Genomic DNA, 27,534 nt, shown 5'->3' on the forward strand with positions numbered 1-27,534 from the left:
CTTGAAAATTGACGTTATCATGGTTACAATGCAAATTTCCTCTGACACAGTAATGGTAATTCCAGTTATGTGTTAGCACTGAGCTACACATACGTATAAATGTATTTTCCACAACTTTACAAGACTGGAACCTCTTTTGATCATGGACTTGTGTGATTGCATACAAGTCTTTCTCTTTGTGCTTCAAACTAATGTCTGTGCTCTTGATTGTAGGTTTCCTTTCATAAATCAGAACTGGAGCAGCTATAGTCTTTGCTGCCTTGTTTGGCCCTGAGCTGATTAGCTCTGCTCTTGAGGGCTCTTGAGAAGAGGACCTCTAAGCTATCTTCAAGATGGATGTACCCTGTGGGGTAACTTGAAGCACAAAATAAATGCCAATAAAACCTCATTAAATGTGGGTTTTATAAAGAGCAGATTTAAATCTGTACCTTTTGATTTGTTGAGCATGTAGGTAATAAATAACAGCAATGATTGCAGACTAAATAAAACAACATCTCAAACAACAGCTTTGTTGTTGTCCTGGTTTTTTTTTTTTTTTCTGGTGCAGCTAATCCAGGATTTATTATGAATTCAACACATGCTGATAAAGTGTCACATGCTTCTAATTAGAGAAGGGGATGAGGCTGTCAGAAAATGGGAACACAGTTTATCTCAGTGTTCAGCTCTGGCTTATCTTGTTTTATTTTGGTGAATCTCTTGTTCTGTCAGAGTGGTTGTCTTTTTCCATATGCAAGCGCAGTTGATCAATATGCATTTTGCTATCTGTTACACTGGGCCCTGCAAGTACAGCTGAGAGAAACCAGGGCAAGTTGGTATCTTGACACACACAGAAGCTAAGTGGATTATCTTCATATTGCTGGAGGGTTCTGCTCTGCATACAGTGAGAGGACAGCAGTTCGCAGCTTCACTGCTCCTCAGCGATACAGCAGCATACGTGTTAGAGGTCTTTTGTCTGTCTCCTGCATGAAAAACGCTCTGTTGAGGTAGATGACATCATTGCGCACCTGTCAAAACAATCACCACGTCTATGAAGTGGCAAGTGTGTAGCTTCCACTCTGCCTGGTGTGAAGTCATGTTGATAGCCTGATAATGGAGGTGTTATTAATACATGGCCAAGCATCCAGCGATGAACCTACACTGAAAGAGAGGCAACCCAAAAACAAAGACCTTACGCTGGCCTTCATGTTGGCGTCCATGTCTCTTCATTACTGTCTCTCATTCAATTATCCTGTCACTGAGCATGGAGACCAGATGACTCAGTGCGATCAAACCAGAGGATTCATCCTGCAGTAATCAAATCACTGCTCTATGACGTGATGTACCGAGTGTGTGTGTGTGTGTGTGTGTGTGTGTGTGTGTGTGTGTGTGTGTGTGTGTGTGTGTGTGTGTATGTGTGTGCGTGTGTCTCTGTGTGTGTATTTGTGTGTGTGACTAAACTACAATGTGTATTAGCTTGTGTCGATCTGTGCGGTTATCCCTAAAAACCTGGAATATCTATATAGTAGTCCAATAATGAAACATGGGTTATTATCAGTGTTTGGTGATTCTTACTGTTTTTTTTTTCCACTCTTGATCTGATGCACACCATGATAGAGCAGCCAGGGTACAAATGGAGGAGGGCTGAACAGTATGGGGGAGGGTTAGCGGAATGACATCATACTGAGATAATTGATTACTGCACTGTAACCATGGTGGAGGAGGAGAAGCAGATAACATTGTGTGTGTGTGTGTGTGTGTGTGTGTGTGTGTGTGTGTGTGTGTGTGTGTGTGTGTGTGTGTGTGTGTGTGCGTGTGTGTGTACATAACTGTACAAAAGACTATTTGATACCTTTGGTACATCTGGTTGGAGCATACACATAGAGTCAGTCACTCACATCTCATAATCTTTCAGTAGCACCATCAAATACTCACTCACTTTTAAATCTGCCCAAAATCCACAGACAGAACTACACACACACACACACACACACACACACACACACACACACACACACACACACACACACACACACACACACACACACACACACACACACACACACACACCTTCACTACCAGAACTGTGAGTATTGTCAAGCCTCTCCTTCTGGACCAATTTATATTTTATCCTGCATAGATTCCTACCTCTTATGGGTGATTAGCATAAATGAGAAGCAGAGGCACGGATGGCATTTCATGACTGCATTTTTTTATGTTGACTCACTGTAAGTGCCACTTTATGTTCTTATCATACTACTGAACTGTTCTTGCTCTCCACTTCCTTTTGTTGTTTATTTGTCCAGTACTACTTTCTCTGTAAGACATAAAAAAGCTAACTCATAATTTTCTGTTATTTCTAAAGCTGCAGTGTGACTGCAGAGCAGTCATGCTTGAGTGATGTTAGGAGAGCTGGTTCTGCTGATGTCAGCTAGTTAACACTCTGCAGTTGATGTAGGGGGGAAGAAAGACTGACTTTACGACAGAGAAAAATCATATTAGGTGTGCTCAATCTCCTGTTACTCTTATGACAATGAAATTATTAGTATTATTTAAACCGCTTGACTGTTGGTGCTGTGCTGTGTGATAAATGTTAACATTAATAAGTTGGAGTGTTTGGGAGGGGCTATGGCCACAACTTAAAAATTCAGTAAATGCAAAATAAGGAGGAAACATTGCATGATTACCAAGGGCTCTGAAATATTTAATGCATGCAATTCAGGAAATCTTATGATATAAAAACATTGCAAATACCAAGATCAAATTTTGCATTTCTCTATTAGAAAATCCTGCATCTCTTTCAGACAAATTCATTAAATTTATGCTGGATGTTGTTTAGTTTCAGTACTTTGTGCAATGTGGCTGAACACATTTAACTGGCTTTTGTGCACATTTTGAAACAGACGAGTGAAGTCCCAAAACAGCCAAAATTTTTTTCTTCTTTCATTGAAGTATTTTTGGCCACCAGGGGGCAGAAGAGCACTCTCACGGACAGCCGTGCTGTTAGCTCGTCGTAAAGTTGTAAATAAAGTTATTAGTAACGTGATAGCGAACACCTAGCAGACATGGAGGAACATTAAATTGTCTTCATACAGGAGTGGTGCTTCTGACCACCTGAAAAATGTAAGTCTGATTTTTATTCGACTCGTAGCTCTGGTTTTGGTCTCCTTCACGTCCTGAGTAATCTGCGTCCTTAGCTTGCTAACTGCTCGACTCTTGTCAACAGCTAACGTTAGCTAGCAACTAGCTGTGTCTGCCATTAGCTGCCAGGCAGGTAGCATTCAGTGGATTTATTTGATTTATGTACTGGAATTAAGCTTTGATGAGAGAATTGACATGGAACCAAACCATTAAACTAATACTATGAGTTTAAATGGACAGGTGATAATTCTTTGTTATTCCTTGTCATGAATGAACACTTTGATTAAATGTCGTCATTTGATTTAATGTGACAGTAAAACCGTTGATTAAAGTTTATGCTGTCATCTGGATGTTATTACGTAATTAGTTGCTTCAAGGTTGAATGCAAAACCATTTGCTGAGTCCACAAAGTCATGGACATGGCTGAGGTTTGATATTGATTTGAGCTTTGATTCTCTGGTGTCCAGCTCTGAAAGCTGTCCATGATCACAGTATTGATTGGCCTGTCTAAGATGAGAGGGACATCATCAACAGCTGCTGCTGCAGAGCTGGATTTGGATGTAAACTCTTTGAAATGTTTCATCACAGATGTTAAAGCATGCTGTTTATTTGTTTTTGATGTGCCAGTTTGCTAAGAATTTGATTTTTTTCTGAGTGAGAGGAAGAGAGAACATGTAACCGAGAGAAAAAAGAAAGTAACCAAGAGGAAGCGCAAGCGAGAGAAATGGTTCTCACCTCTCACCACATGCATAAATGTAAAAGGGTTAGTGTGGATGTGTGTGTGTGTGTGTGTGTGTGTGTGTGTGTGAGAAAGAGAAAGAGTAAGAGTGTGTGTGTCTGTGTGTGTGTGTGTGTGTGTGTGTGTGTGTGTGTGTGTGTGAGAGAGAGAGAGAGAGAGAGAGAGAGAGAGAGAGAGAGAAAGAGTAAGAGTGTGTGTGTGTGTGTGTGTGAGAGAGAGAGAGAGAGAGAGAGAGAGAGACCATGGCATACCATTAATTTCCTGACCTGTTTACATTGCAGCCTGTTTAAGGACTATTGATGAGCTGCAGAGGTGAGGACGCCTCAATTCTAATTGACTTCACCAGAGTATCTGCTCGCTCAGCTGTGGTCATTTGTGTGTGTGTGTGTGTGTGTGTAGCCAGGGGAGGGTCTCAGGTGTGAAGTGTTTTCAGTGTGTAGTGTGTGTGTGCACTGTGCATCCCCTCCTGCATGTTAATGTATGCAGCAGGGTCTCAGTGGAGTGTGGCAGCACTCCTTGTGCATCTAATGGTCGACCGGTGGTGAGCCAGTTTATCAACTGAGCTTAGCTTGTGAAGGTGACGTGAGGAAGGGGTTAATGAAATAGCCATTAACGAGCGGGACGTGACCCAGCATGTGTACCCTGGCAGATGCTCATCAAAGTCTGCCAGTGCATCCCGGTGCTCTGTTTCTCTGCCCTCGTCCTGATGTTTATTAGGGCTCTCCATCTCTGTTCCAGCTACCTCTGCTGGTGCACTGACATGCACTGAAGTTGCTCAGATGAAACGCGGCTGGCTAATTATGCGATTCTCGGGTTGGTGCAGTGTGTGCGTTTGTGCGAAAATGTGGGCTTGTGGGAGTTGTGTGTGTGTATTCACTGTAAGATAGAGGTCATTTCATTGATTGAACAGCAGCCTGAGATAGAGCTGTGTCTTTATTTCTTTCTCGCCCACGCACACTCCTACGTTTACACACTACCCATATACGCACACATGACCTACTCTATGGTGCAGTCAGTCAATGCTTTCAGAACAAGAAAAATGTCGAGATGAAATTCCTACACCAGCTTTAAGAGATCCCCATCTTATTTCAGGTGGCTTGCAGGATATTGCCCACAGCAAAGCGGACATATGACATTTATCTGACGGCTGTCCCCTTTAGAAGGTCAAGCTGCCGTGGAAATAAACCTTTCAGGGTAGATAAATGAGGGCTTTCTGCTTGCTGTTGCGGCATCAAAACACAATGAGCTCAGTGTGTTCCAGTTTAATCAATCATAGCCGAATCTGAGGCAAACCTCTGGATGCAGTATGCATTTACCAGCGGAGGAGAGGTCATTTAGTGCACTCTGTCTGCTGCTTTTTTGTCACTGGTTACGGATCGCATCTCATGCCTTTGATCAGTGTGAATCTGCTGTGACTTTCGGCAGTGAAAAAAAAGTTAAAGGGGGTTGGACTGGATTCATATATTTGGTCTTCTGCCGCATGCTTGTTTTAATGTAATGAATACATAAATTATTTTCCGGGGCAACAGCGGTGGCACATTTGCAAGATGCCACCTGTCATGTGTGCCAGGATGCAGGTTTAGGGGAGGGACGGAAGGGTGGCGTGGGAGGCGGAGAGTAGCAGAGGCACCAGGCGGTCTGATTGGCTCACCATCTGTCTCTGGGACTGAGCAGATGTCTGAGTGGAAAGACCAATCTCTATTTGCTTCCGAGTTCACTTTCTCTTCCCTCTGTGTGTGTCTGTTGCTGTGAATATAAGCATGTGTGTATGGGTGTGGATCATTTTGTGTATCGTTTTATAGTGTGCCTGTGTCTGACGCTTCACACTCTGGTTGACACAGGTCCCAGTGGGGCTGATTGTCCTCCATATGGAGTGAGTTAACAGAGAGCAGGTCCTTGTCATAATGAAGAGCTGCCTTGTTAGCAGCACTTATGTGATAGACAGGCAGGGAGAGCTGATATGACCGCAGTGAATCCCTTTGCACGTGTAATATGTTCAAGCTTTCCAGAACGAACAAAAATAAACTTGTTTTTTTGATCAACATGAGAGATAGAGAGAGGGGCTTTGTTGTAAACTTCACCCTCTCTTGCATCCCCTGTCCATCAGGATTATCTGAGAGTCTCTAACAACTGATTGTTAAAATTTTAATTGGCAGAGGCACACACAAGCAAAGCACACATACGACACACACGCATACCTGAGCATGTGCATACTTATGAAACTATTTCGCCGTTTTTTTAAATGAACCACTGTGCCAGACATTGTGGGGATCACAAGCAAAGAGAAAGCACCAGAGCACATGGATGAATTTACACCATTTAATGTGCACCACGTTACGGTTAGAGGTGAGGTGAAATGACCTGCTTTAATATGTAGTAGTTGGCAAAGTGTCGGTCTGTTGCAATAGAGATTTCCTGTTGGCTTGTAACAAATGGTAGTAGGGGTGAATGACCTGCTGGTTTCATTTCGCTTCACTGAAAAAAGCATGTGCATACTCAGTAAAACCAGGAGGAGGCCAAGCATCCTGTTTGCAACAGGAAGCAACATGGTTTTGATAGATGTGGCTTAGCATTTGGCTAAATACTGAGAAGCACTAACCGTAACACTTAAGAATATCATTATCTCATCTGTTTCCACAGAGTCAATGGTGTCAGTAAATTTCATAGTTACCTTAACACAAGTTCATTTTTTTAAAGTGTCTGTAAAGATCGTAATAGCCAATAACCACCAGTAGGAAGGTGCAAGCTGAGAGACTGACTTTGTAGCATCTCTTCTGTAGGATCTCCCACTTCCACAGACAAAAGTGTGACCTTGGTTGTCTTAGCAACAGCTGCTTTACTGCGAAACACCCTGAAAAGATCTTTAAAGCTCCCTTTAATGCTCAGTACAAAAGGTTGATAAATGAATATATGATTATCCCCAAAGTCCTTAAAATATACTTACAGCAATACAGTTGTTTGCTTTTTCTCAGAATTTGTAGAAATGGTCTGCTTCATGACTTAATGATGCATTCATTTGAGGTATCATAGCGACCTTTTCACAAAGTGAATATCAGGTTCAAGTTTATTTATATTCCAGCTGTAAAGATAACGCAGTGGAATATGCTTTCATGACAAGGGTGTGAAGACTGAAAAAAGACAAATACAAAGCACCTAAAATTTGTGGGTGTCTAAAAAATCTACTGTTGACTACTAACAAACACCTATTTTCATTATCAGTTAATCTGCTGATTATTTTTTGGATTAATCATTTGGTCTATAAAATGTCAGAAATTAGTGAAAGATGTCCAATGTTTCTCAGACTTAAAGGTGACATCTTCCAGTTTCTTGGTTTGTCAGACAAACAGTCTGAAATCCAAAGATATTCAGTGTACAATGACATGAAAAACAGAAAATTATTACATGGACTAACAGCCACCAGAGAAGACGTGGCATTTTTTCCTAAAAATTACTTAAACAATTAAGTGATTATCAAAATAGTTGCTTAAATAATGCTCTGACATTATTGACTAACAGTCTGACAATCAACCAATTGCTCTGCTAAAATTTAATGAAAGATTGTTTTATTAGATGTTCAAATAAACGTACATACAACAAGGAAAAAAACACATAAGATATACTCAGGAAGTTGCATTAATAATGATGTCGAGGGACTCACTATTTTCATGGTATGATCACTGCGAGTGCTGGGTGGCTGTATATGAGAAGTGGTGGTTTGAAATGTGGAAGCGGTTCCACTTTTAAACATGATAGCAGAGGTTTGACAGGATTTAGAAGAGTAGGGGGGATATTACCACCATGCATATTTTACAAATGATTTACCATGAAGCAGTGACGGAAGGAAGATGATGAAAGGGCAGGACACAGCAGGAGAAAGAGGAGGAAAGGAGGATGCAGTGAACTCTTTATTGTAGCTTCTGCTGTTTACCTCTAGAGGGAGCTGAAGACTGTTGAATCAGATCTAAATAAAGTCGGATACTTTCCATAAGGAAGAGCAAACTATGCTTATTTGAGCTTTAAATGATGCTTCATTCGTTTTGTAAGGCTTATTGGATCCCTCGAGGGAGCGCACTGTGTCTTGTCCTTTGAATGGTATGTCTTCAGGTGGTTTGAGCACAGTTGCTTAGTTCAAATGTGCAACCCCTGCAGGTATGAGCAGGTCAGGGAGCAGGAAGGCCAACAGTAGATGCTTCTCCACAGCATGTTACTGTAAATGGCATCTCCCCATGAGCCTGTTCACATTTGTACACACGTGCACACACACACACACACACACACACACACACACACACACACACACACACACACAAGGTAAAAGCAGTTCATAGCTGTTACTATTAAAGGAAGTTTTTTGTCCCAGTTAATGCAGCTGGGTGCCGTTAATTAGCTGATATGACTGATTGATGACTGATTGCTGCTGATTTTAAGCATTACAAGACCTTAGCCATACTAATCCCCTCTGTGATGCATAATATATTACCCAGCAGACACACCAGCCGTCAGCTTATTTCAGTATTGCTTCATAGCCATGTCTCATCATGCACCAATTTTTACCAGGTCTTGTTTCAAAATGACTCAAATTAGATTCAAAGTCATTCTTTGTTAAGTGTATCCTCTACGTCGTTGTAGATGCCAAAGCTTACCAATCTGTATCAATCACAGCATTTGTTTTTTTCCTTTTACATTTGTTTTCTTGCTTTTTTTAAACTTATCTTTTGCCCGTACATGAGGAACTGAAGGTGCATGCTTTTTCAAGGCACCGTTTCCAGGAGGATCTGTCCAATACACCTGCAATCTTCCTGTGCTCCCGATAACTGAGCAGCTTTGTTTGAGCCGTCAGGAGTCAAGTTCTTGCACATAAGGTCATCTCAGCTGTAGCTAATGAGAGAGGAGAGAGCATTTCACCCTTCTGCTTTCATCATCCTTTTATCAGGCCAGTCCAGAGTGAAAACCTACAGAATCAAAAGTCATCTTCTTCCAGCCTCATGGGCTTCTGCTGCTGGTGAAACCTGCTCTCATAGTCTAGTTTTTCCAAGAGAAACCATGAAATATCATGTGAACTGAAGGACACACTAATATTTATTTCTGTTGTAGAGTAATAGAGTATAAAAAAGGTAATACCTCTGTTCTAATGCCAGATTGCTGTGCATGGACTAAGGCTTGAAGGTGCTCCCATAGGTGTCACAGTGGTGGCTGTGCTGGTGATGAAGCAGCATTTTGAGTGAAGAGGATTCACATTCCATACTGTACCCTGCTGTTTGAATATCAGTGGAAACCAATTAATACCATTAACCATCACCACAATTCAATTTTCAGCCTTGAATTTTGTCGACCTCATTATCTCATCATGAAATTGAAGAATGATTTCATTCTGAGAAGGGGTAGTATCTGATTGACATGTTAATAGATGCATGTTGGTGCTATGGACCCTTGGACAAGAATTCAATTATAGTCAGATCAAAGATGCAAGACAACAAAGAGATGAATGCGATAAATAAGAAATGTGTTTTTCTGTATTAATATTCCAGTTAGTGACGGGACTCTACATTTTATCAGTGAGCGATAGATTGAACTGTGTTTTCATTATCTATCCTATTATTGCATCTTCCTTGCATGCATTTTTGCATTATTCATGACAACTGGAGATTAAGCAAGATCACATTTTGCCAAACAATATGCAAATTGATTTGTTATCCTCTATATTCCTTTTTCTCATGTCAAATCCTCTTAAGGTGATATTTGAACAGAGGATATGCCTGCATGTTCTCTTGAGCTTTAGCAGTAGAGGGCAGTGTGTGAATGTGGGTGGGTGATAGGACAGGACTAGTCCATTCAGTAGTGAGTGTCTGGCCATGCTTTGGGCATGTGAGTATACAGCATGTGTTAAAAATACAGAAATAGGTCAGATTTCTGTGGGCCTGCAAACCAAATCAGTATGCTTCACACGTAAAGCCTGGGCTCTGATTGGAGAACGATTTTCACAAGCCATTATATGAGTCGTGACACATGACAGTAGATGATTAATCTGGATTAGGGAAGCAAAGATTGTGTTGCTGTTAACACCAAAAAGACACAGCAAACCTGTAATTTAAACATGTGGTCACTCTCTATGTCTCTCTCTCTCTCTCTCTCTCTCTCTCTCTCTCTCTCTCTGCCTTTCTGCAAGGCTTGGTGTGCTGTCTGCACAAAATGCGGGTTGCCCCTGACAACAGTTGCTAGGAGACCATTCTGGAGTGACTTCATAGCATCAGGCATGCTCACGATGAATAAAACCAATTCACGTTTCCTTTGAGCTCAAATGTGCATTTAAAGAGGCGAAATATTTTATAGTACTGATATCAATGCATCAGTGCACACACACACAGTGTACGGTGGGTAGAAAGTGTTTTCATGTGAGTGCTGCCTCGTTTGCCTTCTTAGCTGGTGTCAGCTGTGTTGTTGTGGAAGAAATGTTGAACGCTGTCAGTCTGAAGGTTATGTTTTTGTGTGAATCTGGCTAAAACAACACATTTCTAATCAGTGGGACCACAAAGGCTGCTTCTTTGGCAGATGAAAGTTATGGAAATGAGATTGATTAAATATTCTCTCTCTCTCTCTCTCTCTCTCTCTCTCTCTCTCTCTCTCTCTCTCTCTCTCTCTCTCTCTCTCTCTCCGTCGCTGCCATTCTCTCTTGCCCACTCTCTCAATCCCGTATGTCCTTCTCCTGCAAACCCCTGCCCACGTTACCCACTACCATCCATCTCTCTCCCTCTCTAATTCTCTGTCTCTCTGCAGTAGTGAGATAAGATGTTCCTCCCTCTGAGCAGTGGTGAGGTGTGAGAGAAGAGGGGCTTTCCCTCTCTCCCTTTAACTACCTCCATGATTGCAGGCCAATGAGGGCAGCCACACATAGCAAATGTATATCTCTGCATATTGGTGAAGGACATTTTCTCTTTGTGTGTGTGTGCGCACGCGTGTGTACGTGCATGGACGTATCATTGTGCATGTGCAGCATGTTTCTTGGGATTGCTGTTTAATGAACTTTAGATTGGATGTCAGACAAATTCCCTCTGGCAACAATCAGCCCAGCTCTTTCAAACATGGCCAGGACCCTTGGCTCAGGGAATGGGCTGAAGTAGTCACACTCCAATATATCATAGTAAATCTCAGCCATGGCCATGAGTCTGGCAGCAAACAGCAGTACATTGTGTTAATATGTTGTTGAAAGCTCCTGGAGCAGGGTCAAACCTCTCTCCCTCTTCAGATGTTCAGTATGTGTGAGACTTTCGCAGCTATTGTGGCCTATCGCTGCTGGAGTAATTCCTGGATTAACCCATCTACTGTACAGCAGCTTACCTCAAGTCTCCACCAGGAATGAGGATTTTAAATATTTAATAATGATAATGTGGTTAATTGATTTAGACAGTAATTAACACTCCTCTTGGCTTACTACTTTAATCCCACAGAAATGCACTACATAGATCTGTTAATATTAATTTAACAGATCTGTATGGTTTAATTTGGATGCTGAAATAAATGATGGCAATAGACTGAAGACTGGGTTAATACTGACTAAAAAACTCTACAAAACTAAATAAACCACACCTTATCTTTCCATTCCAGGACAATGAAACATAAATGTTGGCGGCTGAAATGTGTGTAAAACCCTCGACAACATCTCATTTTCCATCAGACCACCCACAGTATTGACAGTGATTGTTAACAGGTACACATCTTGTCTCTCCAACTCCCTCCTGAGTCGATGCTATTGGTCGGTATAGAGAAGAAAGTCCCTTCACAGTGTAAAAAGAGTCAGCAGCAGTTCCCTCTCCACAGACATTGATTTAGCTGTAATGCTGTGACAGGGTCGCACATTGACTTATGGGTCCCTCTGTTCCCAGCCAGACACCTGGGCACATTCGCTGAATAATGATGAATATGACTTCTCTCTTCCTTTCTATTCTTCTCTTTCTGTCTCTTTCTCTGTCTGGTTTGCTCTGCCACAGGGCTGCCAGCCTGCTTTGTTTAATTTGGTCACCTGGGTTGCTGGACCAGAGAAGTTTTGAAATGGTCTCGTTTAAAACATGCTGGACCAAATTTCATGATTGAATATCAAATAGTAAGTGAAATAAACTAACTAAAAAAATGATGTCTGCCTAAATAAACAGCGGAGTATTGGAACTGTCACGATGGCAGATGGGACGACAGATTAAAAGACAAAAAGACATCGGGTTGGAGCATGGAGTTGGAGCGGCGCTAAAAGAAAGAAGAGAACCTCTAATGCTCCTTTTCTTGCTGTGATGTAGTTTAATTGATAATCATTGCAATTAATTCCTTTGTTTTCCCCATCAAGTTACGGTCTGTTTAGCAGCGGCTAATTACCTCAGCCCATTGGACGTCTGCTTTTTGCAGTCTAATTGCAGCTCTCAGTAGAAACACAAACAGCCAGAGAAAATTACACACCATTTTCACATTTGTCCATGATGTGGCTCTCATATATTCGCTCTGTGCGGATGCTGTTACTGTAAGATTTACATTTGGCGGCATGAACCAGAAAGAATCAGAAAGAATTAAGTACTGCAGAATACACAAATCAAACAAGAACCACAAGGCATTAGAGCGATAAATCAACACGCTCTGACCAAGGTGTTGTCAATTCACATCTGCGTGATGGAAAGACTCCGAAGGGATTCATTTTGGGGTCCAGCTGGGGTGACAGGAACAGGAGTGAGGAGAGGGGAATGGGAGATGGGGGATGGGGAGACAGAGACACTGGGGATGGGTTTAAGGGTAGCATATTGCAGTGTGCACTGCACTGTGCAGTATTGTCCTGTGATTATAATAGTTATCACCCCCTATATCCTGTCCGCCCATTCTCTCCTTTATGTATGGCTATGTGCAGGTTTAATAGTGACTGGGAAGGGTTGGGGGCAGGGACTAGGTGTGTATTTGGTGTGAATGTGTTTGTGCCTGTGGGATTCACTGACAGGTTAATATTCACTGTCAGCAGTAATGCGTGATGGTGATATATGGGGCTGTATGTCACTGCCTTGCCAGACACATGCAGCCTGGTGAATGAAGGCACATTTTCACCCTTGTTTTATCCTAAAACAATATTTCTACCCTGGAAAAAATACAGTTCCGCCAAAAAAACATACCTTTGTCATAAAACCATTGAGTACCAAGCACCAAGCTAAAGCAGGCAAGATATTTTCAGCCTGCAGTTCTCAGAAAAGAGAGTGTAACCAAAACCCAAAATGGATCAAATGAACCATTGTTTGGTGAAAAACGAGAAAAGGCACTCTGCGAATCGTGAGGGGTAAAGGTGCTCTAGTTTTATTTATGAGGCTGCATTTAGGAGAGTACCTTGGGTCTACCACTGCTCCGAGGTCAGAGGTCAGCTGAGTAATGAGATTTGAGCTCTTCCCACTGCCTGTCTATGGAGACCTCTGCGGCACTTATCCAATTTTTACATCATCAATAAGCATGTGTGAGAGAATTAGGACTTGATAAAGTGTGTGCCTGTGTGTTCATTTGTTTTCGTCTGCTTTGTGTCCTTGGTGTGTGTGTGTGTGTGTGTGCGTGTGTGTGTCTGTATGTGAGAGAGTGAGAGTGAGAGAGAGTAAGCCCTGTGATATAATCATATGGTCTGATGACAATGTTCCGTGTGAAGGGGTAAATTGTCTGATGTGAAGTGGACCAAGAAATGTTCTCCTATGGGAAATCTCCTGTTTAAATATGCTTTATAAATGAAATACATGACTATGACCCTGTTCATGGAGGCTGATTCTAATTAGATTAAATTAGATTAGATTATGCATATTGCATCATAGTTTTAACCTTGTAGGCCCCCGAACAGTGTTTCGTTCATGGCATGCATTCTCAAGAAATTGTACAGATTTTTCAGTGTGACCAATTTGACCAATGTATTTGCATGCACACACACACACACACACACACACACACACACACACACACACACACACACACACGCATAGGGCCACAGTGGCCGTGCCACCTGCAGTTTGACTGTTATTGATCTCGTCCACACATTGTTGTGCTGAGTTGTGTGTGTCATCCAGAGCAGCCTGCGATCAATGCTGCTGTGTGACAGCAGGTACCGGTCTATCTGCTTTTTCACCGCTGCAAAGGTTGTGTGGAAGTATCACAGTAACCATGTGGTGTCACTTTGGCCGCACCAATCAATCAGCAGGCCATTGACCACCAGCTGTGGGTATTTAAATGCATGTTAACACACACGCACTTCAACACCAAATCATCATCAGACTCAATTATGTCTCTCGTGGAAAAGAGAAGCTGATGGTCGATCATCATTTATTGGTGCTTTACTGCACAGCGATGACCCAGTGAAACCACTTGTTTAGCAATTGATTAAGGGAAACTTTCTGAGGTTATTATGGTCTTATGTGGTGTAAACATGAGAATTTGAACGTGAAGGTCATTACTGTTAGTTCAAGTATGATAGTCGTGTAAAGTTCTGGTCCATGGCACAATCAGGATATGTCATACTATGTATAAAAGCTAATGAGGGATCCTCAACGGTAATGTCAGTTCTGGTTAATTTGGTTAATGTAATGCTTTTTTTGTCTTATGTGGGTCAATACAGAGAAGCCAGGCTAAAAATAATTGAGAGAGAAAAGAAGAGCGAGAGAGAGAGAGAGATAGAGAAAGAGTGCACATCACTTGGTGTCATGCAGTCCGGGCACCACACGAGCATCTCAGTGAGGCTTAATGCAGTCAGAAGGCACCTGAGCCACCGCTGTCTTCTCACTGCATGTTTACATCCAAGCGACTCAGGAAGGCAGTGGGCGCAGGAATGCAGCGATTTTATTAATGTGTTTCAGTTTGTAATGGTCTCTCTGCATCCATGCACGTCTACCCTGAACGGACATTGTTGCCGTGGTAACGGCAAGATGCAGCTGGGAGCAGGGGTGATGGTTTGTCTGTGTTTTCGTCTGTTTAAAAGGAGGAACATTAAAACAAGCACACGCATAAAGATGCGCGTTCAGTGGCACTCAGGCATCACCTATTATTTTGCTCTTAACAGCAGCTCTGTTGTACACACGCTAGAAACCTTCAGCGAGGAAGAAGAGCATGGCATCAGACCGCTAATATAACAGCCTGCAATACGCCAGATGACCCTGTTACATGTCCTGACTGTATACAGTACAAGTTACTTTACAGGTGCAGCTGTGTGAGTGTGGAAAAGAGGGACAGGGTTTATGTGAGTGTGTGTGTTTGAGAGGGTGACTCATGCTTTGTGTTTTAAGAGAATAGAGGGTGATCAGGTTGCTAGGCGATTAAGAGCCACTATTGTCTGGAGGGACAATAGTGGCCCCAAGAGTGCCCTCTACTCTTTTTCTCTGTGTCTCTTTTGCTTTCTTTCTCCATCTCTTTCACACACACGCACACACACACACACACACACACACACACACACACACACACACACACACACACACACACACACACACACACACACACACACACACACCATAAATGTACATTTTGTCTGACCCCCCCTGCCCTTTCAGCTTGGGGCTTGGGCGGGAACAAGGAGTTGACAGTGAGCAGGAGGACCAAAAGAGAAAAGCATTATGGGAAGCTGAGAGGGTGAGAGAGGACGGAGAGAGAGAGAGGAGGAGAGGGAGAGGAGAGTGCGAGCACGAGCAGGAGAGCTGTGCCATGAAAAAAAGACCTGCAATCATTTGCCACATTGAAGGGAACAAATGTAGCTGGAGGCAGTGAGGGAGAGTGAGAGAGAGGGGGACAGGCAGGCAGGGAGTGTGAGAGAGGGAGAACAAGACGCAAAAGGACACAGAGAGAGAGAGAGACAGAGAGAGAGAGACAGAGAGAGGGGGAGACCTTCCATGGACACTGCACATTAATACCACAGCGCTTTGCACGGGAGGATCATACACCAACTGACAGGTCGGCGGAAGGAGAAGAAGCGCAGGGAGTTTGGCACTGCCCTTGCTCCTCCTGCTCCCCACTGTGTGTGTGTGTGTCTCTGTGCCTGTACACACACACACACACACACACACACACAGCCTCTGTGAGCCTGTCAGTGCGCTGGGCTCTCTGGGTGGGTAGGGAGCTGCGTTGTAGAGATGTTCGCTCTGAGGATGAGACAGCGTTTCTAACAGGATCTATTTGTGGACTGGGATAATACATCGACACAGCTGAGGGGACCCGAGCCCACCGGAACCAACCGAATCAGCCATGGAGGGACTGCTGTCTCCAATGAGGACGCGGGTAGGTTACCATGGGGATTACAGAGCATCCCAACTGCTGTTTCCTCCATCAGCTGCAGAACGGCATACAGGGAGACAGCATGTCATGTCATGCAAGTTGCCGGGCTGCTGAAATGAATCGGCCTGTGCCGCTGTCACCGTGGTGATGCTGGAGCTCGAGCGGAGAAGTTTCCAAGCTACCAGCGTTGCTAGGGGCGATAGGCAGACTGCTGGGAGACACGGACGTCTCAGATTGTGTTGAGAAATGTTTAAAAAAACTAAAATACAATTTTGGTCTTCATGCAATGTGTTTATGGATTTGCATTTGTGTGTGTGTGTGTGTGTCCGTGCACAGTTAACAAGGGGTCGCTTTGAAAGAGTGACTCAGTGTTTCAGAGTGGTGCCTCTCTCCCTCCAGTACAAACCACTGGCCTTTTGATACAGGATGGAGAAAGAAGGATGTGCAAGGAAGGAACTGGCTCCAGTTTGTACAGTGAATTGGGTGAATATCTGAAAGTGGCGATTCACTATTGTTCTTGTTCTGCATCACCTTCTGTGTTAGATAGTCGCGTCTCTGTCTGTCTTCAACATGGGAGCTTTTAGATTGATGTCTCAAAGCACGCTGTGGTGAAAGCTTCTGACTGACAGTAGATGTCTGTGTCATACAGAAAAGGCTAATAGAAAAAGATAATTATGTGCGTGTGCCTGTGTTAGCGAGTATGCGTTACTGTCAGAACACACTAAGTTGTTTGTCTGTATCCGTGCGCCTGCATGTGACATCCAGCACAATTGTGTGGACAGTAATGGACCCTGAGAGGTGGCTCCCTCCCAGTTTATATTTGAGACGAAAACCTGTTGGTTCCAGCTGGGATTTTATGTTTGAGACATCAGTGTGTGTAATGTGTAAGAGAGGGAGAGAGATAAGCAGTGTAATACAGAAGCTGTGATTGTGTTATTAATATTTATAAAGGCATGACTGCATTTTTGTAGGGAGGGTGCTTTTCAGTTTCTTACAGTTACAACCATAACCAGACATCACTCAACATTTAAATAAAATGGGACAAATTTGAAATGTAGCCCTATTTATTTATTTGGTTTTGGGGGCATTTTTGCCTTTATTGGACAGGGACAGGAGCAGACATGAAACAGGGGCAAGAGATCGATATGACATGCAACAAAGGTCACCGGCTAGAATCAAACAGGGGATCCATTCGGCTACCGTGGCACAAAATGTCGCCCCAATCTGACCTCTACTAAATTCATTCTTGAAGCATTCTTTAGTCTCTACTCTTTCTTATACCTTCCTCCCCTTCAGCCTGCTGTCCAAGAGGACAGAGGTGATTTAGCAACCCAGCTCTCACTTACACATTCCACCCTCCCTTCCCCCTCCTTGTTTTATCACCACTCGTGCAGACCTGCACAAGCAAAAATAAATTCTTTATGCATCCTCCACCAACTGTACATTTGCATGTATTTTTATGGTCTGTTTGATCAAAATCCAACATAAAGGATTAGCTCAAAACCATATAGCGTCTCCCACACAAGCCTCGACTTGTGAGGATGCTGAAAGGGTTAACCCCCTGGGATGACCTGATGGTGTTGTCACACGCGAGTACCCTCGTCTGCTCACCTCTCCTCCCTCACCTTCACAACTCACCTCTCTTCTTCTCTTCATTCTATTGTAGTTTTGGCCCCTTTTTTTCCTTCCCCTTGTGCAGGATGCACCACTCACTCCTCTTTGCATTTAAGCCAAGAGCGTGTCTGTGTCTTTCTCGCTTCCCTGTCCCTGTTTGTCTGCCCACCTGCCTGTCTGTCTGTCTGTCTGTCTGCCCCTCGCTGTTTTTTTGGCAGTTAACATGAACACTGTAATTGGTATTTGCAGATCGGCCCATGATCTAATCCAAAGAGAAGTGTTAGTGGGCTGTTTGGAGATAGACTTGGCTTCAAAGACATGGCATGGAATCAAGCCTACCATATCTGTGCTGTCTGCCACCCTGGCCAGATTTGCCAAAGAGCTGTGGGAATCATTTTTAATGACTAAATGACTTTTGCATTTATCTTCATCAGCCACATTGAGCTTCACATGCCCCACAGTCAATCTGTGTATCTCACTTTTGGCATCAAAGTCGCTTTAGTAGATTTATGTGAATGAATCACAGCATAATGAGTGCAGGAGTCTGTCAAAGTTTACGCTGCATAATCTCACCTCAATGTGCATTTTCTCACCCTCGCAGATAAAAGGAGGAATCGAGTGAAAACAGTGACTTTGATTTGACTTCCTTTTTTTTGTCCTATCTTTCAGTTCTCACAGCTGAGATGAGACAAATACGAAGGTAAAGAGGGGAACAAACTCATGCTATATAAAATGTTAGTGTTATCACAGTGAAAGAGAGCTGTGTCAGGGTGTTTCTCAGTGGCAGCAGAGCAGTGTATACTCCCAGCATCTGTAGTAAATCTGAGAAAAATCACTTCAAAGTTTGTCTTCTGTCACCATACAAAGTGATGGCAATACATTTTTTTTGCTCATATAAAAACAAAACCGAATTCAGTGTTTTTCACATTACAAAAGACAAAACAAGAAGGGGGAAGAAATCAATTTATTCTTGTCTTTGTTGGGCAGTGTGCTTCTAAGTCTTGCTTCAGGGATACACAAAAGGTGACCTCAACCTCAAGATAACAGACAGCGAATAGCAATAACCTGTAAAAGCTACACTGCTCCTAATCCTTGGCTCACTAAAATGGGGACTTTGTGCTGAGATGGCTGTGTGGGCTATCTAGTGGACTTTAGAAGAGTTGTACTCATATCTCCTCAAAGCTCCCTTTCCTCTACCTCACTCAGGCACGTTTTCTATTTTCTTTTCCCTGCACTCTGCATCACTCTTCCTCTGTGTTTCTTTATTTAGGATGACAGTAATGGGCAGTGAAGCAGGAAAATGAAATAAAATAAGCATCAGTGAGCTGTGCGTCTGTGTTCCTTTTGTGTAGTTACATAGAACGGAAAAGCAGGTCAACACAAACACACAGAGCTTGCAGAATATAGTGAGCAAAGTAATCCTGAGGGAATCTGAAAGAAGTAGCCAATTTGTTATCTTCAGTGTCCATAAACTTTGCTCACATGTATTCCTCGTTATTGTACAGTCTCTATTTATGCCTTTTTAATGCGATGTTATAGTTTGGCTGTTATTGCAGTCAGGACATTACTGATTCACATAGACATTATTGCACACGATTTCCACATCTCTTCTCTGCTTAACCGTGCACATTAGGTACTCCTTGTCTTTTTGTGGCAGAGAAGAACAAAAAGACTCACTCACAAAATCTAAAAGAGAAAGATCAAGTTCCCCTTTGGTATCCCCAGTTGTATGTAATATATGCATATAGGTCAGTAGAACAAGGAGCTCTAGCTTCATAGAAATCTTCCCATCGAGAACTTGTGCTGTTTTATGGCACACACATCAGTTAGTTTATGGATGTGTGTGTGTGTGTGTGTGTGTGTGTGTGTGTGTGTGTGTGTGTGTGTGTGTGTGTGTGTGTGTGTGTGTGTGTGTGTGTGTGTGTGTGTGTGTGTGTGTGTGTGTGTGCATCAGCTCTCCAGTGGACTCCTCCTGCGTGTTAGTGGATCAATAGGGAGTAGTTATCAAGAGATTAACCCTGTCAATGCTCTGTCAGTCTAATCAGTGGCTCCACTGCTCTTCCTCTCTCTCTCTCTCTCTCTCTCTCTCTCTCTCTCTCTCTCTCTCTCTCTCTCTCTCTCTCTCTCTCTCTCTCTCTCTCTCTCTCTCTCTATCTATCCTGTCATTTTTCTGCTGGCTTGTTCTCTTTTTTTGGCACAGTGTCACTGCCTCTCTCGCCTCTAGCCTCTCTTCAGGTCGTGCGTGTGCACATGCTTCCGTGTGTGTCTATGTCCAGCTGCCCGTGACAGATGGAGCCATTACTGAAATGACCATGGGCTTGGACATACATGCACACTCACCCACAAACATATTTATTTCATTAAGGAATGGCCATTGTACAGATGCATACACACACACACACACACACACACACACACACACACACACACACACACCCTCCTCTCATCTGTGATGTTGCTCGAGCTGCACTGCATCACATTCATACATGCAAACCATCACAAGCGCTCCAGCTTGACATCAGCCTGACTCATCGTTCTCCCTACGCTCCAAAATCCCTGCACGCTCTGGGTACCACATGCTTCTTCTGCTCCCCCATCCCCACCCCACTGCACCCCTCCCTGCCTTTACCCCACATCCATCCACCTGGTTCATTAGTGGGCAGGCGGCTGTCAGGATGGTTAAGGTCAGGGTGGCATGGAGGAGAGGATGTAGCAGCCAAAGGAGAAGTGACCAGACCCACATCCCTGAAGCCGACCGCCTCACTGCTTGGATGAAAATAATTAGGAGAGAAAGGCAGGGCTGGTGGGGTTTGGATTTGCAGCACAAGGTGGGACTGCCTTTGGCAACCCACTCAGACACTGAGGGACACATACACACACACACACACACACACACACACACACACACACACACACACACACACACACACACACAGTCAATGCACAGCAGGATGGCTGGCAGCATTTAAAGGCCAAAGTAAACAACAGAGAGGGGATGTCTGGTGGCTGGAACCACATGGGGCACATGCAAACAAACACACATGCTGACACACACACACACACACACACACACACACACACACACACACACACTCATTGGATGTAGAGCTACATCTCCCAGCTGTCATGTTAGCAAGTGCATTGTCAAGCGTAGTCTCTATTAGGGGCACCACAACAATAGTTTTTGGAAGAAAGCATGTTTTTTTTTCAGAGAGTATGTGTCTTTGCATTTTAGTTCTAACAGTGATACATTCATGTTTAAAAAAAACATACTTGTAGTCATTCTTATTACAAAGTTGCCTCAGTGATCGTTACTGAACGATCATGGAAATGTTTTAGGAATATGACTGTCACTTTGATCACTCTACTCTATAAAGTATATGAGCTGCCATATTGTATATAATTAAATATTTATAATGTATAGTTTAGAGAATACGCAATTACTAATCCGTCTGCTACTTCAGCACCACAGGCAGAGCCATGGATTTATCAATTCACAGCGCAGTTAGGCTGCTGATATTTCACAGCCATGGTTGAGGCCATAGATTCCAACGTGCACAAACCTCAATCAAATAAAGGATCAATGAGTCAGGCAGACTAGACTAACACATTCAACAACCTTCACTCTCTCCCCCATTATTCCCTCTTAAATTGCATAGTAGATGCATTCTTTGGTTTTGATAACCACATGAAGAGTAACAGATAAAAACAATGTTTTTAATAATATGTATTTGCTTTCTTAGCCTCTGACGTCTTTAGACAGTACAAAGAAAATGTAAATCCCAACCTAAGATTCACACATCCGCTGGGACATGGCTCTATGCATTGAGGACATAACAGAGGCAAACGAAGATAAAGAGCGGCAGAACTGCTGCTTTATTGTGTAAGATTACATCAGTGGGATGCCATGTAGAGAGATAGAGGGAGAGATCCTCCCACAGTTCGCTGTTTGAAGCTTTTTCTCTCTGCCACACATCTCCACTTTCCCCGTTTGAAGATTTGCTGCTGCATGTCGGCCATACGCCATCTCTGATCATAAGCGTGCATTTGTGTGTGTGTGTGTGTGTGTGTGTGTGTGTGTGTGTGTGTGTGTCCACGTCTGTGAGCGTGCCCTGCTGTGTCAAGCATGTCAAATGTGCTCTTGTCCCCTTGAAGAGGCCTGAACGATGAGATCAATCAGAGCGCAATTGAGCAACCGGAGAAGCAAACCAGTGATGCACTTAATGTTAGGTGTTGTCATGGAAACACAGGGTGCAGATTTTCCACTTCATTGGCTGCCGTCAGTCTACAGGCATTTTTTTTTAAAATTATTTCCAAGAGAGGTAGTTGCAAGATTAGAGGGAAAATTAGTCAAGTGTCCACTAGAAGACACAGCAAGACAGAAGTTTCATAATGAGAAATTCACTGGAACACTATACTGCAATTAAATACATTTGTGTTTGTGTGTCGGTGTTACAACCATGCACCTCAGATTAAAGAGCCTCTAGCAATCCTATTATGTATATTGACTATCTGTGTAATTGCATAGAATGGATAGTCCCAAGAGACCTTTCCCTGTACTGCTTTTAGCCTTCAGAGAATCGGAGTGGCAATTACACTTTCCTATATTGGTATGTAATCACAAGCATGCCACAGACACACTCAGACACACACACACCCCTTTGATAAACGAGCAGAAGATTGGTAGAGTCTCTCCAAGGGTGACGCTGCATTGAACTGGGGTCGTACGTCATCCTATCAGTAGATCTACATAGCACAGACCAGTTTACGATTGCACAAATACTCATGCACTCACACAAATAGGATTTTCTGTCGTCCCCTCATCTTATTTCTTATTAGTATCTTTTCCTGTCACACACACTTAAGCATTTCCTCCACTCTTTATTCTGCAGTTTTCCCCTCAATCCCACCAGAGACCCACCATTTCTAGCTCATTTCTCCAGTCTTTTTTAAGCCATCTCACCTCCGTCCCTGTACATCATCCCATGGGCTCTGAACTATGACCTCCTTACATGAGCAGAGAGGAAGCTGGCAGCAGTCAGTAGTAGGATTTGATTGGCTGACCAAAAACTGGACTTATGTCCTGAGAGAGAGAGAGAGAGAGAGAGAGAGAGAGAGAGAGAGAGAGAGAGAGAGAGAGAGAGAGAGAGAGAGAGAGAGAGAGAGAGAGAGAGAGAGAGAGAGAGAGGTGGCTGTTGAAGAAAAGAGAGAGGCAAAACACAGCATTTTGGAACTGAATTTCTAAGGTGCTAAGTACATCCATATCAAGAGAGAAAGACGCTGTAAAACAACTCAGCATTTAATACAGCAAGAGCAACTGTGCTGTTCCAACTCTGACCTATTCACATGCACTGAGGGGTGCTGGCTCTATTACAATTACGAGTGCAGCCAGAGGTGCGGGTTGTGCAGAAAAATCACTCCCCCACCACCGCAGGGACTCAAGCTCAATCCCTGGCTGCAGTGTTTCTTGCCTCTGGCCTGGGTGCCCCTTTGAGCTTAATTGACAAAGTCGCAGGTTCAAAGCCACAGTGGATCATATCTTTGTAACTACACTGATAACTACTACGGGTTGGCTGGAGCACACATTTAGGGGTGTTTACTTGGACCTGCATGTGTTACTGCCTCCTGGTGAAATCCTCCTGGCAGATGAAAAGAAGCAACTGGCGAATCCATGTGTATCTGAGGTCCACACCCTCACCAACAGAGGGAGTTGTTACTAGCTACAAAAACTGCAGTGCAGAGGGAATTGGTGTTTCCAAAATTGTGAGAGCAAAACGACAAAGACGAGGTACTCTCCCAGTGATCACAAAAAGCAGTATTTACTCTTGTTATTGCAGAAGACAAAGTCATAACATTTCATGACAGACTGTAATGTTACAGATTGTGCAAATCTCCTGAATATTTTATTTTTGTCTTGTTCAGTAGAAGTGCTTCCTTCCCCTTTTTTCCTAGTTTAGTCATTTCAGTTTAGAAAGTCTGAAGTGCAAATACCATGCACAGATTTTACATTTGCACTTTTTATGCTCCAGCGCGCTAATATCTAATTCATGATTTACAGACACGGCTGCTCAAGGAGGCAAAGACCTGAGCACTCTCCAGTACACACATTTTGTGCAGATGCACACACAAAAAGTGCATACCCACAAATGCATGCACACTGGTCAATTTGCATGCTCCATAAGATCCACATGCACAGCTCCAGACATATGGACCCATATGCTGCCACCAGACTGCCTATTGATGTTTGCCTGTCAGCTGCCCAGCAGCAAGGCTGCGGCAAGCAGGTTCACAGCTATTGGATGGATGGATGGATGGATGGATGGATGGATGGATGGATGGATGGATGGATATGTCCAGTAGAAAATTGGGCATGGAGGGGGAGTTGATTCTGTAGAGCTATTCTTGATTTTCAGCTCTTGATTTTCTGATGCAGTAGTCCATGACACTGTAGGCAGTTTAATCCCATCCAGCTTCAGTGATCTTATTGGTGCTTCTCAGGAGATGCAGATACTGAGGGGTCATTTGTCAAAGTATATTTCAACACATGTGGGAATCAAACCTTTGATTTTCTTTCCTTTCAAGCTCACCTATTTTCTTGCTTCATTACCAAAGTGTTGGTAGTACAAAGTGTTTTCTTTGACCCTCCTTCAGTTTTTTTCCTCTCATCGCCAATCCGGTTTTCTAGTTACGAACACTGCAGTGGTTGCCAAGTATCCTTTTACCTCCCCTCTCCCATGTGTAGACAGCTGCCATTACGCTGAATTAAACCCAAATATGAAATCAGGGTTGCCAGATTGACGCTCATCCATCCTCCAAGGAATACTTACATCATCCTAAGTGTCCCGCTGACCCTCGATGCTCTCATTATTGCTTGTTAGAACAATTAAATGTGACATGTGTCAGATTTATAACTCACCCCTGTGTGTTTCTGTGTGTGTGCACATACACGTGTTTGTTTTACTCTGAACAGATGTGAGCATCTGCCATTGCAGTTAAGGCCATTAATACATGTCTAGAGGTGTTTGTATGTGGATGTGTCTGGTTTTCAGCAACATCTGTTGTTATTTGCCGTGCACTCTGTTAGTACATGCCTCTTTGCAAGGTGTCTGACATACCTGATTTTAAATATACGTTTGTATTTTTGTGGCATCGATTGTCAGTGTAGGTGTGTCTTTTCAGCTAGGAAATGACTGGATCCTGCACCTCCTGCTGTGGTTTGTTGGAGTTGCAGATGTGTGTTTGACCACATTTCATAGCTACACACACCACCAAGAGCTTCAACAACAGTATTTGGTAAAAAAACTGGTAAAATTTCTTACATGCAGTCAAGTTAGAATTCTGGAAAAGGGAATTTTCTTCACTGATTTGTGAACATCTCTCACATATAGAGTACTCAAAATTCCACTTAAGCTTTTTTTTCCCACACACATATTTTAAACTACGTGTTGTCACTTCTGCGGGGCTTGAACAAAACTATGGGAAGTGCCTAATAATACATAAACACTCAATCAATCTGACATGGAATGTTGCCCTACAAGTCCTGAAGTGGGTGCAGTTGGATGTTGGATAATTATTATGTGTGCTGATCTTTTCGAAATAATAGTGCTGCATAAAAAAACACGCTTGTAAATCATAGTTTGTGGTGAGTCAAAAGTTTGTTGTGTCCCAGAGACATCCAGTTCCGTGGTAACCAGTGTGTCGCAACTATCCTGTTGGGCCTGTGTATGAACGTGCACCCACTGTACCTGTTTATCAGTGTTAATTGTCTGATTTTGCAATATGACAACGTTGTATGAGACAGTCACCGTATCACTGCAATTGTAATCATGTGTCCTTTGGCTTCCTTGGAAGTGCTGGCCTCTTTGACATCTTGCAACTATGTTTTAATTCCTCTAAAGTCCCTTTTCCTGTGCTGGTTCTGTTATTTCATCCACCTCTAACCTCCTCTCAGAGCTTTTCACCAGTGTGCTGTGTTTCACACTGTGACCACCAGAGTGTGCTGCATGATGGGATTCCTCTTGCCCAAGGCTTCCTTCAATCATGAGCTGCAGCACTTCAAAGTCCAGGTGTAGTTTAAGTCATGGAAGAAGAAATGGCCCACTTGGCCCACTGTGTCCATGTCTTCTTCAGTAAAGTTTAGGTTAGAATAATCTTTTCACAGCAGTAAGCGAGCATTGAGAAGGTCAGCGCTGGTGAAGAAGAACTCCTGGCATTGCTTAAGATTCGCAGCTTTCAGAAGCAACTTGCCTCCTCCTCGTCATGTCCTGTCTGATGTATGGAGCCAATAACCTTCAGCTGTAATGAGCAGTGGTCTGCTGCTCTGCTGCTGTGTGTGAGTGCTGGCCATTTGGCCCCAATAAACACAAAGCTTTATTGGACAACACCGCAGTTCCTCTCTTCCATCATTACAGCTCTCCCAGAGAAAGAGGGCTTGTGGAGGGGACCAGGTGGGGAAGGAGGAGAGTGAATCTGTGTGTGTGTGTGTGTGTGTGTGTGTGTGTGTGTGTGTGTGTGTGTGTGTGTGTGTGTGTGTGTGTGTGTGTGTGTGTGTGTGTGTGTGTGTGTGAGAGAGAGAGAGAGGTGACCAGAGAACTGTTATGTGTATAATTAATGACCTCATCCTGCTCCTCCTGCTGTCCAAGGAGAGAATGTGTGTGTGTGTGTGTGTGTGTGTGTGTGTGTGTGTGTGTGTGTGTGTGTGTGTGTGTGTGTGTGTGTGTGTGTGTGTGTGTGCGGGGGGGGGTGAAAGACAAAGAGCAGACATAGCAAGTAAAATCGAGAGTGAGAAAATGACAGGAAGGAGAAAGGGGACGACAGCAAGGGACAAAGATTGAATGAGGGAAGCATATGTTAAAGGCTGCACTTGATTAATAATTATGAGGTTTGTCAGTGACCGAGTGGCCGTCCCATTACCCCTGCTGTCTGCTAGAGGGGCAATTACATAGGATTTACCCCCCTCCATGCTCCCTCCCCAATAAATTCTCCTTCTTGTCCCCCAGTTCCTCATTTTTCAATTCCTCAGCTCCTACCTGCTCCCCTTCTACCTTCTCCACTGTTCCCATGGCGATAACAGGAGCTGAATGTAAATAAGTGGTAAATACCAAGGGACGGGACTGTGGCTCGGAGGGAAACCTGAGACTGATCAAGCCTTGCCTGTCACAGCACATCGTTTTTTCTGACTGCTGCCGAGGTGAGGAGGTGTAACAAGGACAAAGGCGAGAGGAGGGTGGGAGGTGACTGGTCTGTCTAGCAGGGGACTCCAGTGGAGGCTGTGGCCCCAGGGGGTTAGTCTGGCCCCCTTCTGTCAGCCCACTCCCTCTCTGGATCCTTCCCTGAAACCATCCATTGTAGACATGAGGCTTAACTAGCTGACCATCAGCGCCTTAAATTAATAAAAGTGAAACTATACAGGCACAAACTGCACAGCTGTGATTTTTCATTTCATTTTTCATGTTTTTCATGTTTACGCTGTGATGAGAAGGACGGCCTGGAGTAATGTCACAAGGTGAAGATGATCTCCTCAAATTACGTATCTCTTTCCCCGAACCCCAAGGGCTCTCCTCCTTCTCCTCGCGTTAACAAAGGCAATCAGCCTGAGTCATTCGGCCAGCGTTCGGCATTGGTTTGCGTGGCAGAGGAGGAGCCGGTGCACCTGTCAGAGGTGTGGGGCCCATCTGTACAGTAACAAGCAGCTTAGTCCCATGCCTGCAGCAAGAGGTGGAGCAGGCACAATCTGCCTTGGCCTACTGCACTCAAGGGAGAACGCATGCGTGGGTTACAGAATGAGTCGGTCATATCGGCTCATTACATGA

At 43.6% G+C, this 27,534-nt stretch overlaps 1 protein-coding gene across 2 annotated transcripts in view; it reads left to right on the forward strand.

The window, feature by feature from the left end:
- The window catches only part of frmd4a (FERM domain containing 4A), a 105,244-nt gene that overhangs the window by 4,143 nt on the left and 73,567 nt on the right, over positions 1–27,534 (forward strand). Inside the window, exon 1 of one of the 2 annotated variants that reach the window (XM_070971652.1) lies at positions 15,502–16,111. The exons of the other annotated variant lie outside the window; for it this stretch is intronic. Within the exon in view, the coding sequence (XP_070827753.1) occupies positions 16,079–16,111 (33 nt within the window). The 5' untranslated portion in view covers positions 15,502–16,078. Of the gene's footprint in view, positions 1–15,501; positions 16,112–27,534 lie in introns of those variants that run through there. 2 annotated transcript variants of the gene reach the window in all.

This window comes from Chaetodon trifascialis, chromosome 10 (assembly GCF_039877785.1).
Source record: "Chaetodon trifascialis isolate fChaTrf1 chromosome 10, fChaTrf1.hap1, whole genome shotgun sequence".
Classification (NCBI taxonomy): Eukaryota; Metazoa; Chordata; class Actinopteri; order Chaetodontiformes; family Chaetodontidae; genus Chaetodon; species Chaetodon trifascialis.